Source organism: Ambystoma mexicanum, chromosome 6q (assembly GCF_040938575.1).
Source record: "Ambystoma mexicanum isolate Mex_15411 chromosome 6q, UKY_AmexF1_1, whole genome shotgun sequence".
NCBI lineage: Eukaryota > Metazoa > Chordata > Amphibia > Caudata > Ambystomatidae > Ambystoma > Ambystoma mexicanum.
In genome coordinates this window covers 674,959,706-674,974,425 of record NC_090937.1, presented here as the reverse complement: position 1 = coordinate 674,974,425, position 14,720 = coordinate 674,959,706, and the positions used below count along the sequence as shown (strand labels likewise).

General features: G+C 40.9%; 1 protein-coding gene across 2 annotated transcripts in view; it reads right to left on the bottom strand.

The window, feature by feature from the left end:
* The window catches only part of PRDM5 (PR/SET domain 5), a 1,215,944-nt gene that overhangs the window by 612,194 nt on the left and 589,030 nt on the right, over nt 1-14,720 (bottom strand). For both annotated transcript variants that reach the window (XM_069631172.1, XM_069631173.1), the window contains exon 11: nt 7,805-7,962. In XM_069631172.1, the coding sequence (XP_069487273.1) occupies nt 7,805-7,962 (158 nt within the window). The remainder of the gene's footprint in view (nt 1-7,804; nt 7,963-14,720) is intronic.

Below are 14,720 nucleotides of genomic sequence, written 5' to 3'. Positions count from 1 at the left end.
TGCTCCTTGTAATACAACATAGGTCCAAAAGGAAAGGAATTAATTCCTTTCTCCTTTCTGTTGTTTGTCAGTTCTCCTTTCTCTTTTTCTGTCAGTCAGTCCATCCCAGTCAGTTTGTGACCAAGTCAGTCCCCTGAATTTATGGGTAGTAATGGTAAAGATTGGAACCAACTCCCTGTAGACGTGAGTATCATTTCTCTAATCTAATAGGACTGTGTATGTGATTGGACAGTGCTCCAAAAGTGACATCACACTAAATCATTCCCTTCATACTCTTTGGAAATATTAAGAGGGCAGTCTCATAGAAGTGACTTTTCTTAACACAAATCAAATACATATCATTTAATATTGAGCTGATAGAGCTTTTTAACCTGATTTTTGTTTAAAAAGTAACTTTCTACGACCTTCCAACCAAACTTTATTTTAAAAAAACAGTGATTCTGTACGTAATTTTAACTAGTGCATTTTATTCTATACATATAATGGGATGAAAAACAATATGACATGGCATATCATCCCCTGCCTAACAAAAGAACATCTGGTGTCATCCTCTTTGACGTTTAGAGCTTGCCATTTATGACTCCTGAGAATGTGGTTATGATATGATATGATATGGCATTTACAACATGCCTGTAGACAAGTGTTTCTAGGTTCGACACGACAAGAAGGGGTAAACAGAGGGAGGACAAAACAACACTCTTACTAGGCCTTGTGTCATTCAGATTGTGCAAGTGTGGGAAGGTCAGTGTCAGAAGGCTATTTGAACTTACAGTTGCTTATGAGGGCCATGTGTGGTAGAGTCCTGCCACCCTTGAATGATTCCAGCATCTGTATGCACCTTGTTCAGCATCAGGTCTCTGAAGGTGCACATTTCCTTCTGTTGGCTTGGGGGAAGGTTTAATCATGCGACAGAAGACCATAGCTCAGCATCTATTTGTTGTATTCCTAGGCTATTTTAGGTATGCCTGTTCCCAGAACAAAAGCAAAACATTTGGTTCTGTGGTGGTCGTTGTTGAGTCATAAAACTTTAAAATTGAGCTTCAAAAGCCCTGTGTTTCATTTCTTTGGAGCACGCCACAGCACTAGATAGTGTTTGGTGGGGGTAAGGAATATGCCACTTTGCTTTCCAGCCCTAAGTTGGTTTCATTCACAAATTCTGCCTTTAAAACTCGTTTTATTCCCACATTTCCCAACTGTAATTGCCACTTTAAACAGTGCAAGATAAAATGTTCTTTGCAGTAAATCGCCTGTCAAAGTCTTATACTACAAGGCTCTGTATGATTTGATTTTCTAATATTTATTCTTAGTTATATAATGGACAATATACAGAATGCAAGTCCCAATTGGTTTTTTTACTTTTCTATAAAATGCTGTACTTGGACTATTCTCAAATTAACAAAAGATTGCTTGATTCTTCCATGTAACTGAAAAGATGTCTCTTTGTACCTTGTCAATCATTTTGGACATATCATTTTGATGTGGATGGGCTGCTAACTAACATTGCTCATTTCCTCCCACATGTCTTTTTCAGATACAGTGCACAGGCTGCAGCACACATTTTTGTTTTCAAATGTGTTTGTTTCTCTGCATCTTTCTCTTTGGTGTAGGTTTCCCTACAGAGGACATATACACTGTATCAGAGAGCACTCTTTATAGGTTTACTTCTATGTGCTTGCTAATTCTCAGTTTAGTACTGGAAGTTATGTCGAGAATTTCTGGAATCCTTTGGTCCATGAAAGCTTCTCAGCCGTCACCCTTTTAACTTTTTGGGGAATCTAAAGAAGCAAATGTTGTTTCTTCAATTTCCAGCCTGAAAATCTGTACCGGCTGCCACTTTCGAATATGCTCCAAACCATCCACTGTGTCATGAAGAGAACCTTTCTGAGGTTCCCATAGAACAATTTCCCATCAATACGAATAACTCTCACACCCTCCAGTGAATCTCTTGTACATGCATCTAATGTTGCAGTTGACTATTTGATTGAAGGAAGCCCTTGAAACACTCTATTTTTTTGCTTAATAAATTGGAAAAGCCCATCTGTAGACACTTCCTCAATTATGTCCACCTTATCTGAGCCTTTTGTTCAGAAATTATAGCAGCCCAGTTAATGCATTAGACTACACTGTAGGATGGATGCATTAAGGAACCTAATCCCCAAAGTAAGAATATGCTGTTTCAACACCAGGCTTTCACCTACGCTCCTCTTTGTAAATATTCTGCAATCTACAAGTGTGTCACTACATTCAGTGTTAGCATAAACCCGCTCCAATCATTCCTTTATTTTGTCGTATTTTAGGCACACAAAAAGAGCACGACACAGGGCATACAGAATGCGATCCTAGTAATCAGCAGAGCCAACCCAAAAAGAGGACAGATTTGGAACAAAGAAAATACAAAGGCACATATAGACAGCTGTGCATGTAAGACTTCTTTTATAAACTACATTTTCTTTATAAGGATAGGGTAGGTATCTCAAAAATCTAGGAAATCAGGATTCATATGTATGAAGAATACAAACCCACTTTTACTTTTTTCCAGGCTTCGAGTTGAGAACAAAGTCTCAGGCAGAAATCTCAATATCAGGGAAACATGCAGCTAAAGCAACGACTGCTCAAATATCTTAACCTGCGCAAATGATGGACTGCCCATGGGGCCACATAGTGGCTTGCAATAGAGTAGAGAGTGCACAGAACACAGCACAGCCGCATTTGGGATCATTGAGCTAAGCACAAAGCCCTAAAAGTATTGCTATTAATATTGTTACTGTTGTTGTGTTTATTGGGTGTTGACCTAGTTTCTGTAAGCAACTGAGCACTTTACAATCATAGGGAGAAGAACAGGGTGAGGGAAGCAGAGAAACGAGTGAGTGGGTAGCTAGCAACAGGGCATGAAGAGGGTGGGCCATTTGGCAGCAAGGGACGTACAAAAAAGTAATTTCTATAATTGATGATAAAGCAAATGGTGTCAGAACAAACATGTATAGCGTGATCTCAAGAAAGCCAAAATGAAGAGGCCTCTATTCAGATCTGACCACTGCATCTAAGGATCCTTTGAACAGTATTCAGATTGAGTAACTACACATTAGAGACAGCATTATTGATGGAAGCAATCACCCACAATCTTCCCTCAAGAAAAGCACCCTTGTGCAAATGCTTGTGTCAGGGAGCTGTTATAAGAGAACATGTCTCCCCTGACGGATGTTGTGGACTGATGACCGCATGGGCCAACATAAGAAAAGCACTACAATAGGTGAATGATGGACCCAGCTTCTGATTTTTGTTGTTCATGATATAAAAGAAATGCCTCCTTGACAGATCTAAAACCTATAATTCTCCCAACCTTTTATGCTTTGCTTGTTCGCTTTATGCAAATAACAAATATATTTTGGTAATATTATTAAGAACCCACTCACCTTCCCTTGAGGGTTTGTTTGAACCTCTTTGCTAAGTGTGTGTAGGTTGCATGCAATAAAGCCAGCTTAGCAATGGGAACTTGAAAACAAAAGGCACATGTGGGTGGCAGATGAGCGATTCACTGCAGCCCTTTAGCTTTAAAGTAACAATGCATACTCTTTTTGGGAGCCAGCAAAGAAGAGGTTGCTGGATTTTGGGGTGTGTTCTGTTACTGATGCAGACTGACACAGCAAAGTGTATCAAGGTATTTTAATTCAGATGAGCTGACAGATTTATTTATTTTGGAGTGTGTTCTGTTACTGATGCAGACTGACACAACAATGTGTATCAAGGTATTTTAATTCAGATGAGCTGACAGATTTATTTATTTCTAGAATACCTTTTGATCATATATGGTCACCTGATTATATGTTTTCTAAAAGCACACTACAAATAAACATTTCTTTGGATGAGTGACTATTTCACATTTGAATCACAATAGATACATTCACTTTGTTATGTTAGCACTGAAGATAGTCACAAATATGCAACATTGAGTTGCTTCTCCTCAGATATATTTTCAATGATATACTCGATTACTCAAATCAGAAAATTATTAAAATGTATAAAGATATTGACATAAAATCCAGGAACACATACTAGCAAACTTTCCTGAAACAAGAGGACCATCTCTCCACCTAGCTGATTAAATGCAGATGAAGTTCCTTTTCTCCACCATTGACTGAACAGTTTGCACACCTATTAAAAATGAATACATGTTTAGGCTTCCCAAACAATGTCTGTCCCCCACACAACTTCAAGAATCTCACTTCTACATATTTGGTAGCGGGTGAGTTACGTGAGCTTCTGAACTGATCGTTAGTGACAGGCATAGGTCTCAGCGCCTGTTGGAAACCCAATGTTCTCCCATTGTGGAAAAACCTCAGGGAACCCTTCAGATCCGACAACTTTTAGACCAATCTCTGACTGTCATGTTGCAGCTAATCTTTTAGAAAATGCTTTAACACAATTCCACCACTTCATAGAAGTAATTGATTTGCTTGATCATAATTATGGCTCCCAGTTTCTTGTTTATACGGATTATTGCACATAAATACATACAAAAACGAATTGCTTTCCTGTCTGCATTTATGTTTAAAAGCCATACAAAAAGGGAAAGGCATGGGTTCACATGCTGTCAGTCAGGCCTGGCGGATCAAAGCTGCACCGACTGGCAGCCTGGAAAATGTAATCAAAGGGAGTGACTTTCTTTTGTAGGCAGAGGTGTATTCTGTGCAGGACCTCTTGATGGCCTTGCAAATGCTTTTAATTCACTCTTTGTTTTTTTTCCCTGATTTGTAACGTGCAGACCTTTCATCAGCAGATCAGCAGTGATTGGTGAATGAATGGTTGAAGTGACCACTGTCAATCTGAAAGGTGTTAAAGATCTGTGCTTTCAGGACTTCTAGCACTAAATGAGCAACTGAAAGCCAACTACGTCTGCTCTTCAGCTGCGCAATCCATGTCTCATCCTAAGGCAACATTAAAGATAAATCAGAAGGTAGAGCACGTGAACATTTTATTCTCCATGGTGATTTCAGGTGTAAAGAGTAGGCAGTTGTTTCTCAGCATTACCACTGTAATGGGATTCAGCAGTTTACGTTCCATTCTCCCATACATATTAAATTTGAAAATGCATCTTCAAAGTAAAAGAGCTAATGCCAACGTTTGATGTGAAGAAATTCTGAAAAATACTAGTAAAACTCAATTTCAGTAAAGAAAAATAATAAATGCAGATAAAGACAAATCGAAAAGACCAGATTATTAATATGGATAAATACAGATAGAAATGTTAAACATTTTTTAAAAATACCATAAAACCCAATGACATATGGAAGCTCTTCTTTCACATTATGTGACAGGGGCCTCTTACATGACCATAAGACTAATCAATAGCCCTGATTTGAAAAAGGTCCTTGGAGGACCGAAACACGTGTCATCAACGTTAAGGGCAATTTTTTCTGAAAAATAAATAATAAAAAATAAAAAATTAAATAAAATAAGTCTTGTGTGCAAGAATCAGGCGCAGTCTCCTTCCAGGTCACCTATACTTCATACCATAAAACCAAGAACCTTAATCATATTCTAGCAGGCTGCAGGGCACAACACAGAGCAGAGTCAAATGTAATTGCTATTATGGAGCATCTTCGACTGCAAAGATGGTAGGGTTGGGGCACTGGTGTTCTTGCATTTGAAGCAGCTGTTCACACAGTGGACCACACATCGCTGTCTCCCTTGGCCAAATATTGGGCTAGGGCGATGAGTTCTGAATTGGCTCAGTACTACTCTATCCAACCGATCCCTGGTGAATTTCCTCCACTTTTCACATTTCGTGATATGTTCTTAATATGTATGCGGTGCCACACAGTGCTCCGCATTTTCTCCATTGCTTTTTAATGCTCACAGTTCTCCTCTACTGTCCTTTAATTTCCTTTTTGAAGTCACTGTGTATAATTACACCGAACTCATGTCCACGATCACGACAAACCTGGAGAGTGCCCACTGCCTTTTGGACAGTTTCTTTTAGCAATAATAGCCTACATGTATCGTCAACCTTTACAGATGAATCCCCCAAAGAAAGCCATTGCCTCAGATACTGTGGCCCTCACTACTCAGTCCCTCCTCAAATGGAGATCGGACGCTCTTCTGGTTTATAATCTGCCTAAGACTCCTCAGTTGTCAGCAGTTGTGGAAAATGTGCTTTTACAATCTCCATTAATTAAAGTGTATTTTTTTGTTTCTCACTTCTACTTTGCAGTTATTTACCTTGCTCCTCGAACCTGCATAATTTGAACAGTGCCTAAGTGGGTATCCCAGCATGTATGATCTGCACCGCTTACAACGAGCGATGAGTGCTGCTGCTGCCCATATTCTGCTTTTCCTGATGCGACATGAGCATATCAACCTTGCTTCGCGCCGACTGCGCTGCTAACCAGTAGCAGCCACAGTCCGATTAAAGGCATTATGTATGGTGCATATACATACTAGAAGTCTGGCCCAATGGCCATTATCTTCTGAATCACTGATGGGGATCTGTCTCATCGCACCTGATAATGGTGTCTATGATTAAGTAGGAGAGGGTCGGCCGTGCCTTCTCCACACAAACTACCCAGTGGTGGAATCAACTCATTCTGCGGCTCAGGGACAATGCCGATTGCAGGGTCTCTTGGAGAACATTTAAGACTAATCTCTTTAAAATGTACCAGGAATAACTCCTCTATCACTTAACTATTGGGTGTGAGTGGCAGGAGACCACCTCAGTGGCGACAGTCACGCTTAACAGATGAACCATAACTTAATGTGACAATGCAGCACGGTACAATAGAAGATGGGCAAGGGGGGGGCGGAGATACTTCGGCTTCAGCCCGGCAACCTACTCACTGCCACGTCACATCTCTGATCAAAAGAATTCTGTTCTTATTTCATCTCTCCATGCCATAATCAAAGTGGCAATCCTACTAGTAGCTGCCAAATAAAATTTTTTTACCCGACAATGCCAGCATGTTTCACCTGTAAGGGTGCACACCTGTGATGGCCTTGCCACCAAATAAAAGTAGTTTCCCATGTAATAGAATGCTTGTGGTGGTTTTCTCCCAATCATGACAGCATTTCCCCCTTTACAGACCCACCTGTAATGGCTTTGCCCCATAATAGTGGCATGTGTTCCTTTAAGGACACACCTCTGATGGCTTTGCCTGAACATGCCAGCATTTGTCCACCTAATGATACACTTGTGATGGTGTTGCCACAGCATCCCAGCATTTGCCCCTGTAAGAACATACCTGTGATGGCTTTGCTCCAACATGCCAGAATTGCCTGTGTAAAACCATATCTGTGGTGTACTTGCCCCCTCATGCCAACTTTTGCCCATGCTCAAATATACAATCTGTTAAATGAAGCATAGACAACTCTCTCTGCATACATCGTTCAGGGCTAAAAAGCATGTTTTTGGGCAGATGGCCTTTACTTAAACACTGTCAATTTACAGTGACCTCTAAGATGTTGCTTTCACCATCTCAAACACGCTGTAACTGGACAAAGAGAAGTTAAATTAGGGCCATCTACCAACTGAATGCCTTTGAATATCTTTCTAGCATGCCAGTGTCTATCTATCTATCTGTATTCTTGTGTTGCGCCACTAACCCATAGGCCTCAGTGTGCCTCGAGTCTCCAGTTCTGCCTATTGTGGCTGCCTGTGCTGCCACACAGAGAGACAGCAGTAGGTAGTTCCTTGACACGCTCTATTTCTCAAACCTTAGATGGTCCGGATCGAACGGTTTAGAGCGTCACATGTGAGACAAGTATTTAGGAGAAAATTAGTCGTCTAAATGTAAAGCATGGGATGCCTTACCTTTTTGTGATTCTTGTAAACATTTCGGTGTGCAAATCCCTTGCCACACAGCTTGCACTTGTAAGGCTTGTCTTCACAGTGGATAATTTTGTGCGCAGCCACTTGATCGAGTCGTTTGAAGGACTTGCTGCAAACCTCGCAGGTATACGGTCGTTTTTCTGCAGGAAAACATGCCAGGGGCGAAAGACGAAGAAAAAAAAGATGAAAGGCAGAGCCAACATTTGCCTCAGAGGAACTGTTGCAATTAAATCAAGCCAATTAAGATTAAAACAATTAGGCAGACATCGAATGCCCTTCCTGTTAAAGTTGGTCCAATGCATCATGGAAGTGGATCCCAAGACACTGCCACATTATTTGCCAATATCGGTTCCACTGCCACGTTCTGATTAAATGCTTTGAATCAAAAGAGAACGGCTTCAAAGCGAGCCGGTCTCTTTCCAGATGACTGAAAGGCAAGTGGGCATAACCACGTAAATGTATCGAAACATAATTATTCAAATGCATGGCTGCTAATGGTTTTTGAAAATGCCTGCACGGGTATATCACTAACAGATTTGATGGTAAAACATTCCAGCCATGGACAGGTCAATAAATATCCTTCGAAAAAGCGGCGGAAAAGGATGCAGACAGGAACTTGAGCGGTTGAGTGATTTATTGGAGGCAGAGCATAGCTTGCATCCGTTAATGAACGGTTCTAACCGCCATCCACGTGCGCTATAGTTTTCGGGTAACAAACTCTAACAGAACCTTCTTGATTCACACCTGTGCCTGATATGGTATCGCACACACACCTTCCTTCACTTTTCTAAACCCATAGATGGCCATCACGTACACCAGACACGCAAGCACAATACATCTGTCAAACTAGGCCTGATTCATGGAACGTTTTCCTATGGGATAGCGCCATTAAAAAAAACACTTCCATGAATCAGGCCCAAGTCTTTCGCTACATCAGTTACACAATGTGGGAAGGGGTTCCCTTGAAGGGGGCTCAGAGTTCATCTGGAGGGGGGGGAGGATAACACATTGGTTTCAAATGGATCAGGATGACTGCTTTGAATATAGCCTTATAGACGGAGGGATGGGTCATTATCACTGGATAATGAGCCACCACCATTGTATAATAAGTTGGGGGAAGGCCATTATCGTAAGTGATAATGACCCCTCCCAAGGCCTATACAGGTACAGCAATACATGTTTTGGAGTTTTCATGGTGAAGCAACAGTGTTACTTTAATAGTAAGTAAGTAAACGGACAAAATAAGTAAATTAAATGTGTTTTTATAGTGTAGTATTCAAATAATGTCATAGGTTAAGCATTTGAACTTCAAACTTGATTATAATGAAGATTAACATGAGCATGCAGTAGGTGTCATATACATGTAAAAAGTGCTCTATAAGAAAGGAATCATGTTCCTAAGTCTTAGCTTTCTCTTTGTTGTGTTAAATAGGATGTTGCAGCAAACAATGCTCCCCAGAGAAAAGAAGCGTCTTCTGGAATACACCCTTGCCTGGAAATGTCATTGTTCTTTACCCGTTTACTTTTGAAGACACAATGTTCAGAATGCAGGCAATACCGGTAGTTATGGACTGCACTCTGAACATTGTGATTAGCTGACGGGAGGTCAATAACGATTTTCATGTGCCAACAGAAAATATAAGTGGCTGTGCCTTTGGTGGGGCCCTGGCTGCATTTACTTAAGGAGCCTCAGAATAAAACATCATGCAAAGCACTTCTCAACCTTTGCATGATATTAACACAAGACAACGAATAGGATGCCTAAACCAGTCAGGAAAGCACACTCACCATAATGTCACCAGCATTGCTAGTTTGCCGCCGGTTTTCCATCACAAGGCTTGTGCATTTTTTAAAAGGGCAGTTGGTGATTGGCACAGGCACAGAAACGTTCATTGTCAAGTGAATCAAGCATTGCAGATGTTGAAAGACTGTGCATTTATATGTATATAATTACCAATGTTCGTTTGCACATGTGCAATGTGAGGTGCATCTGAGCAAATCACTTGTGCCTGACCTCTGCAAACTGGTACAAAATGCACCATGGGGGACACATCACGCTGTGCTTCAAGCTTGCTCAAGACCAACATATACACATTTACAGAGTAATGAGGACAGCACAACATAACAACTAACCCCCTCCTGCTCAGTGTGAACCTCATTTGTGACTTCCTGCGGCCACTTCAACAACATTCTGATGTGTACCCTATAATAAATCCCCACTTCACTAGCAGCCATCACCAACCCCTTGGCTAACATCAGAAAATCAACACCATGCTGAATGAAACTGCCATCATGTATACCCTGCTGCAGATGCAAACCATTACAGCAAGGCCTCTCTGATCCATGGAGCAAGAACTCAGACAGTAAACACTACATCAACAAACCTGAAGCCTCTGGAGAAAATGCCAACATCCACAAGACCTCATCACCCTGGAAGCTCTCTGCTCTGCATGCAGGACACTAAGCAGCACAATCAAGAGAAAAAAAACCTCTCCTCGACCACATCAGAAGGCTCCAACAAGAGCAGAGATGTCCTTAACGTATCACATAACGCATTAACACCAAACCTGCAATAGCTCACTTGGGAGACACAAACAATGACATGAATTCATTGTTCATAATAAAATAGCCCAAGTCAGATAACACATCGGCAGCACCAGCACCATGCTAGTCACAGATATGACACCTACCCCACTGAGGGACACGGCAAAATGGAGAAACTGGCCAGCATACTCACAGCCCATAGGGCCACCACCTATATAGACAAACTCCTCCCAGGTTCTGTTAGCAAGACTATGCGGGCCATTCAGAGTTGGGTGGTAACAGTGAAATCGTCAGTATCTGGTAAATGCCTTTGATTTTATTGTCAATCAAATTCAGGGTTTTATCAAATACCTTTGATGGTATTACATTGGAATACCGGCGGTGGTATCGTAGGCTGATCTTTTGCATATAATCACCGTTTTTTACCTCCACCTTGAAATATGAAGGTAGAAAATCCAAATTGGTCCAAAAATGTTTTAAATCTTTCTTTTTATTGTACATAAGGGAAGCAGGTGTGCTTCCCTTCAGTAGAGTGAAAAATGTGTTTACAAAGGATCATGTTGAAGCCGCTGGTTGATATGAACCACTACTGTACATGATCTATTTCTCCCTTCACATTGATGTTGAAAATAGCACAAAAAATGTAAAACAACCTTTTTTACATTACCACCATTGGAGGTGGTATTTCTGAAATATTACTGGAGGTATTTCAGAAATAGCACCTCCACTGGTGGTAAACTCTGAATAGGGTGGATTTTCAGAAATACCACTGGCAGAGCTGATACCTGTCTTCAGGGGTATGAAAAAATCTACCCAACTCTGAATGACCACATATCTCTGGAAAAGCACTCACTCCACTTCTCCTACTACCGCTACTGATTCCCCCCTCATTTAAACCATCTGCCCAACAAATTAAAGACTAACCACATATATTTCTCTACAGGTGAAACGTACACATCGGCCCAGCCCATCACACACTTTCCCTTCATCGGAAAGGCCATGAAAAAGACAACACCTTTCAATTGTATGAAAACATAACCAAACACAGCCTGCTAGGGAACTATCAGTTGTCGAGATTTCAGACACGATGCAACACAAAGACCAACATCATCCAGCACATTACCAATCCCCTCCACGTAATTGATAAAGGGGATCCCTGGCTTGCGGTCCTGCTTGACCTGTGCTTTGCCTCAGAACAGACAGCACTTCTCTGCGTACCTCCTGAGTAAGGTGTAATGACTCAGTTCCATGATAGTACGGGTCTATCTCTGGAACAAATGGGCACCAACAGATCTCAATGCTGTCCCATAGCCTGTGCAGACCCACAAGACTCCAACCAATCCCCAGTCTTCTTCAGTGTTTACATGGGATAATTGGGAAAACATTTGACTAAACTTGACATTAAGACACACCAGTACTCCAACAAGAGCCAGCTGTACCTAAAGGCCTAATTATGCAACGAGCTCTTTCAGCTATCTTATTAAAACATGGATACCAAGTACCTACCAGAAAACTGGACTGCACATAGCCATAGTGAATTAATCTCGGGGGCTCTCACAGGCACAATGAAAACCACAACTATCTGATATAAATGAGACTGAACGTTTTCGCCCGAAAGGCACAACCTGCACAATGCCCCTCAGCTCCATCATTAACAACACTCTTACTTCCAGGTTCACTTCAGGAAGAAAATACTGGCAGCCATGCACCAGCTGCATCTTCTTAGCAAATTGAAACCCTTTACCTATGCCAGACACATTGGAATCACCATCAAAGCCCTGGCCTTTCCCTACTTGGACAGGTGCAAAGCCATCCTTCACAGAGTCACAGCCTCCCTTGTGGCCCAAGTGAAAGCTCTTCACCACGTCACAGTATGACTCCCCCAAGCCTGCTTCACTTTCAAAACGAACAGTTTGGACCTTGTAATATGTGAAAGAACAGCCATTGTTTCCTTCTGTAATTCATATTCTTCTATCTCAGTTGCTTTCATTTGACCATCAGGCATAACTGGCCCGCCTGTTGTGCCTAAGGGCCAGGAGACCAGGAGGCCACACTGCCAAGTCCAAACCTCTAACTTCCTAAAGGGACCATCCCACACCCTGCACCCCTTCGGGTGAACTGTGTTACCCTGCATGCTTTATTTTGCAGACACGCCTAGGTTTTTACATTTCACAATATGCAACTACATACAAGATTGACGCCATCTCGTTATTTAAAATGTGTAAATAAATATTTACCATTGTATGAGACTGATCTACAATTAAATATACATCAGAATGGTCTAACCTCTAACATTTCTACGCCAGTCCTTAGCAGCTTTAATGATATCTACTTAAAATATAACCAGTCCCAGAGCATTGCCCAAACAGCTCAGTTACTCCACAGGGACTATGTAGCATCTAGCCCACTGGATGCTCTTAAAAACAGCTGGAAACTGTCATCATCTTCCGGCATTGTATGACATAAAAACAAGTTCCCACTGCCCCACCCTAGTAGGTCGTATGCATTACTCTACTGAATACTTCCTATCCCAATTGGGATTTGGAATAATTACAATATCAGTAATGATTAATCTACTAATATAAGGCAAGCCCAAAGGCTCAGTGTTCACCTAAGAGAAAATCACCTATTCGCAGTTTGTAGAAATGAAATGGTCCTTAAATGATTCAAGGGGAAATACCCTGGCACACCTTCAAAACACTGTGCCATGTTAACTGCACTAACGAAAAAAAGAATGGAAGAGGAGTTGCACTCATTTTTAGAGACTCGCTAATCATTAGAGTTAATCCAAAAATTGAAATATCAGACTGTGAAGCCCAAAGTGTTATTATCTGTCCCCCTAGATCATTTGCAAACGCCAATATTAATTCCACTAAACTGTGACTGGAGATAATCTCATCACATAGGAAAACGACAACAAACCTGATTGTGCTAGGATACGTAAGTCTTGGTTTTAGTGACCCTTCAGATGGAACAGCCACTTTTTGTTTTTTATCAAAGCGATAAGAACTGTTTTTCACATCCTCACAGCCTCCACACATTAAAGGTTCCACTTTAGACTGGGTAATTACCCACGCAGTTAAGCCGAAGAACCAAGAAATTCAGGTAGTTGACTGGACAGATCACGCCCTGCTCCTATTTCTACTGATTATTTCTTCCCCCTTTGCAGTTATATTTCTATCTTAAGCAGAACAATTAAGAATGTATGTAACCTTAGCGCTAGCAAAAATAAATTAGATGTTGAGACAAAAAGATGCAACTATAGAAGAAACTGCAAATGTGTAGTATAATAGTCTCTCTCAGATCAAAGACGAACTAGACCACAATTTCAACAAGAGAAATCAAACTCAAAACCATGTCTGTAAGATCATAAAAAGAAAGTTTACATATTAGAACACCAACGGAGAAGAAACCAACTTATATACAATAATGTTATCTTTAGGTCAGAGAGACAAAAATTTAAGTCTTCTATCAAAGGGAAACAAATTACTTTTTGCACATAAAATTGAATCTGAGGTAAATTAAGTTAGATCGCTTTTTAAAATGTCTACAAAGCCAAAAGAACCTGATCCTCAAATGTAACCCAGCAATGCATAATCGCTCCAATTTTTCTAATAAGGTTACAAAATCTTGGACAATATCTCGAGCAAATTAAAAATCCTAGAACAAAGTTGCCTTGAATCTAGAGCAGTAAACAGCCACAGAAAATGAATCAACACATCCAAGCTGCCAGTAGAACTCTTTGCCATTGGCTCAAATAAGTCATCTGTGCACTTGTACTCACTGACATGAACAATGTATCTAGAACTTCTACTGGTTAGAGTTGCTGACCCCTTAAACATTTGGTCCTTACTCCCAGTCTGAAGGATCCTCCTTTTAGTCCAAAAATACATAAACAATAAACACCCAATCACAAAACGACCATAACCAAGCAAGATCATAGAAAGCAATATGGCAGATAACATGCAGGGTATCACAGAATCCAATAATTTTCTCAATTACAATAAGCCTTGTGTCAAGCCCAAAAACAGACGACAGATGATAATGACACACCTCCGAGAGGAAATTGTCACTGTGGAAAATAGAGGCCAGCCCTCCTACTACAGATGTGCAAATAGTCTATGACATGATCACTTGTTTCTTCATAAATTCATGCCCATATTGAAAGGGTCCCTTAAAGTCGAAACAAAGGGAGTCAATACTTTCCCATGAATTGGAGCAAAATGATTGGCGCTCCCATCCTACGCAAAAAGGATAATGTGTAGGTTCACACATTGGTTATCTGTTACAAGTTTATTGTTCAACATGCATATGAGTCTACAAGCCCAGGTCATCAAAGACTACCAACATTTTA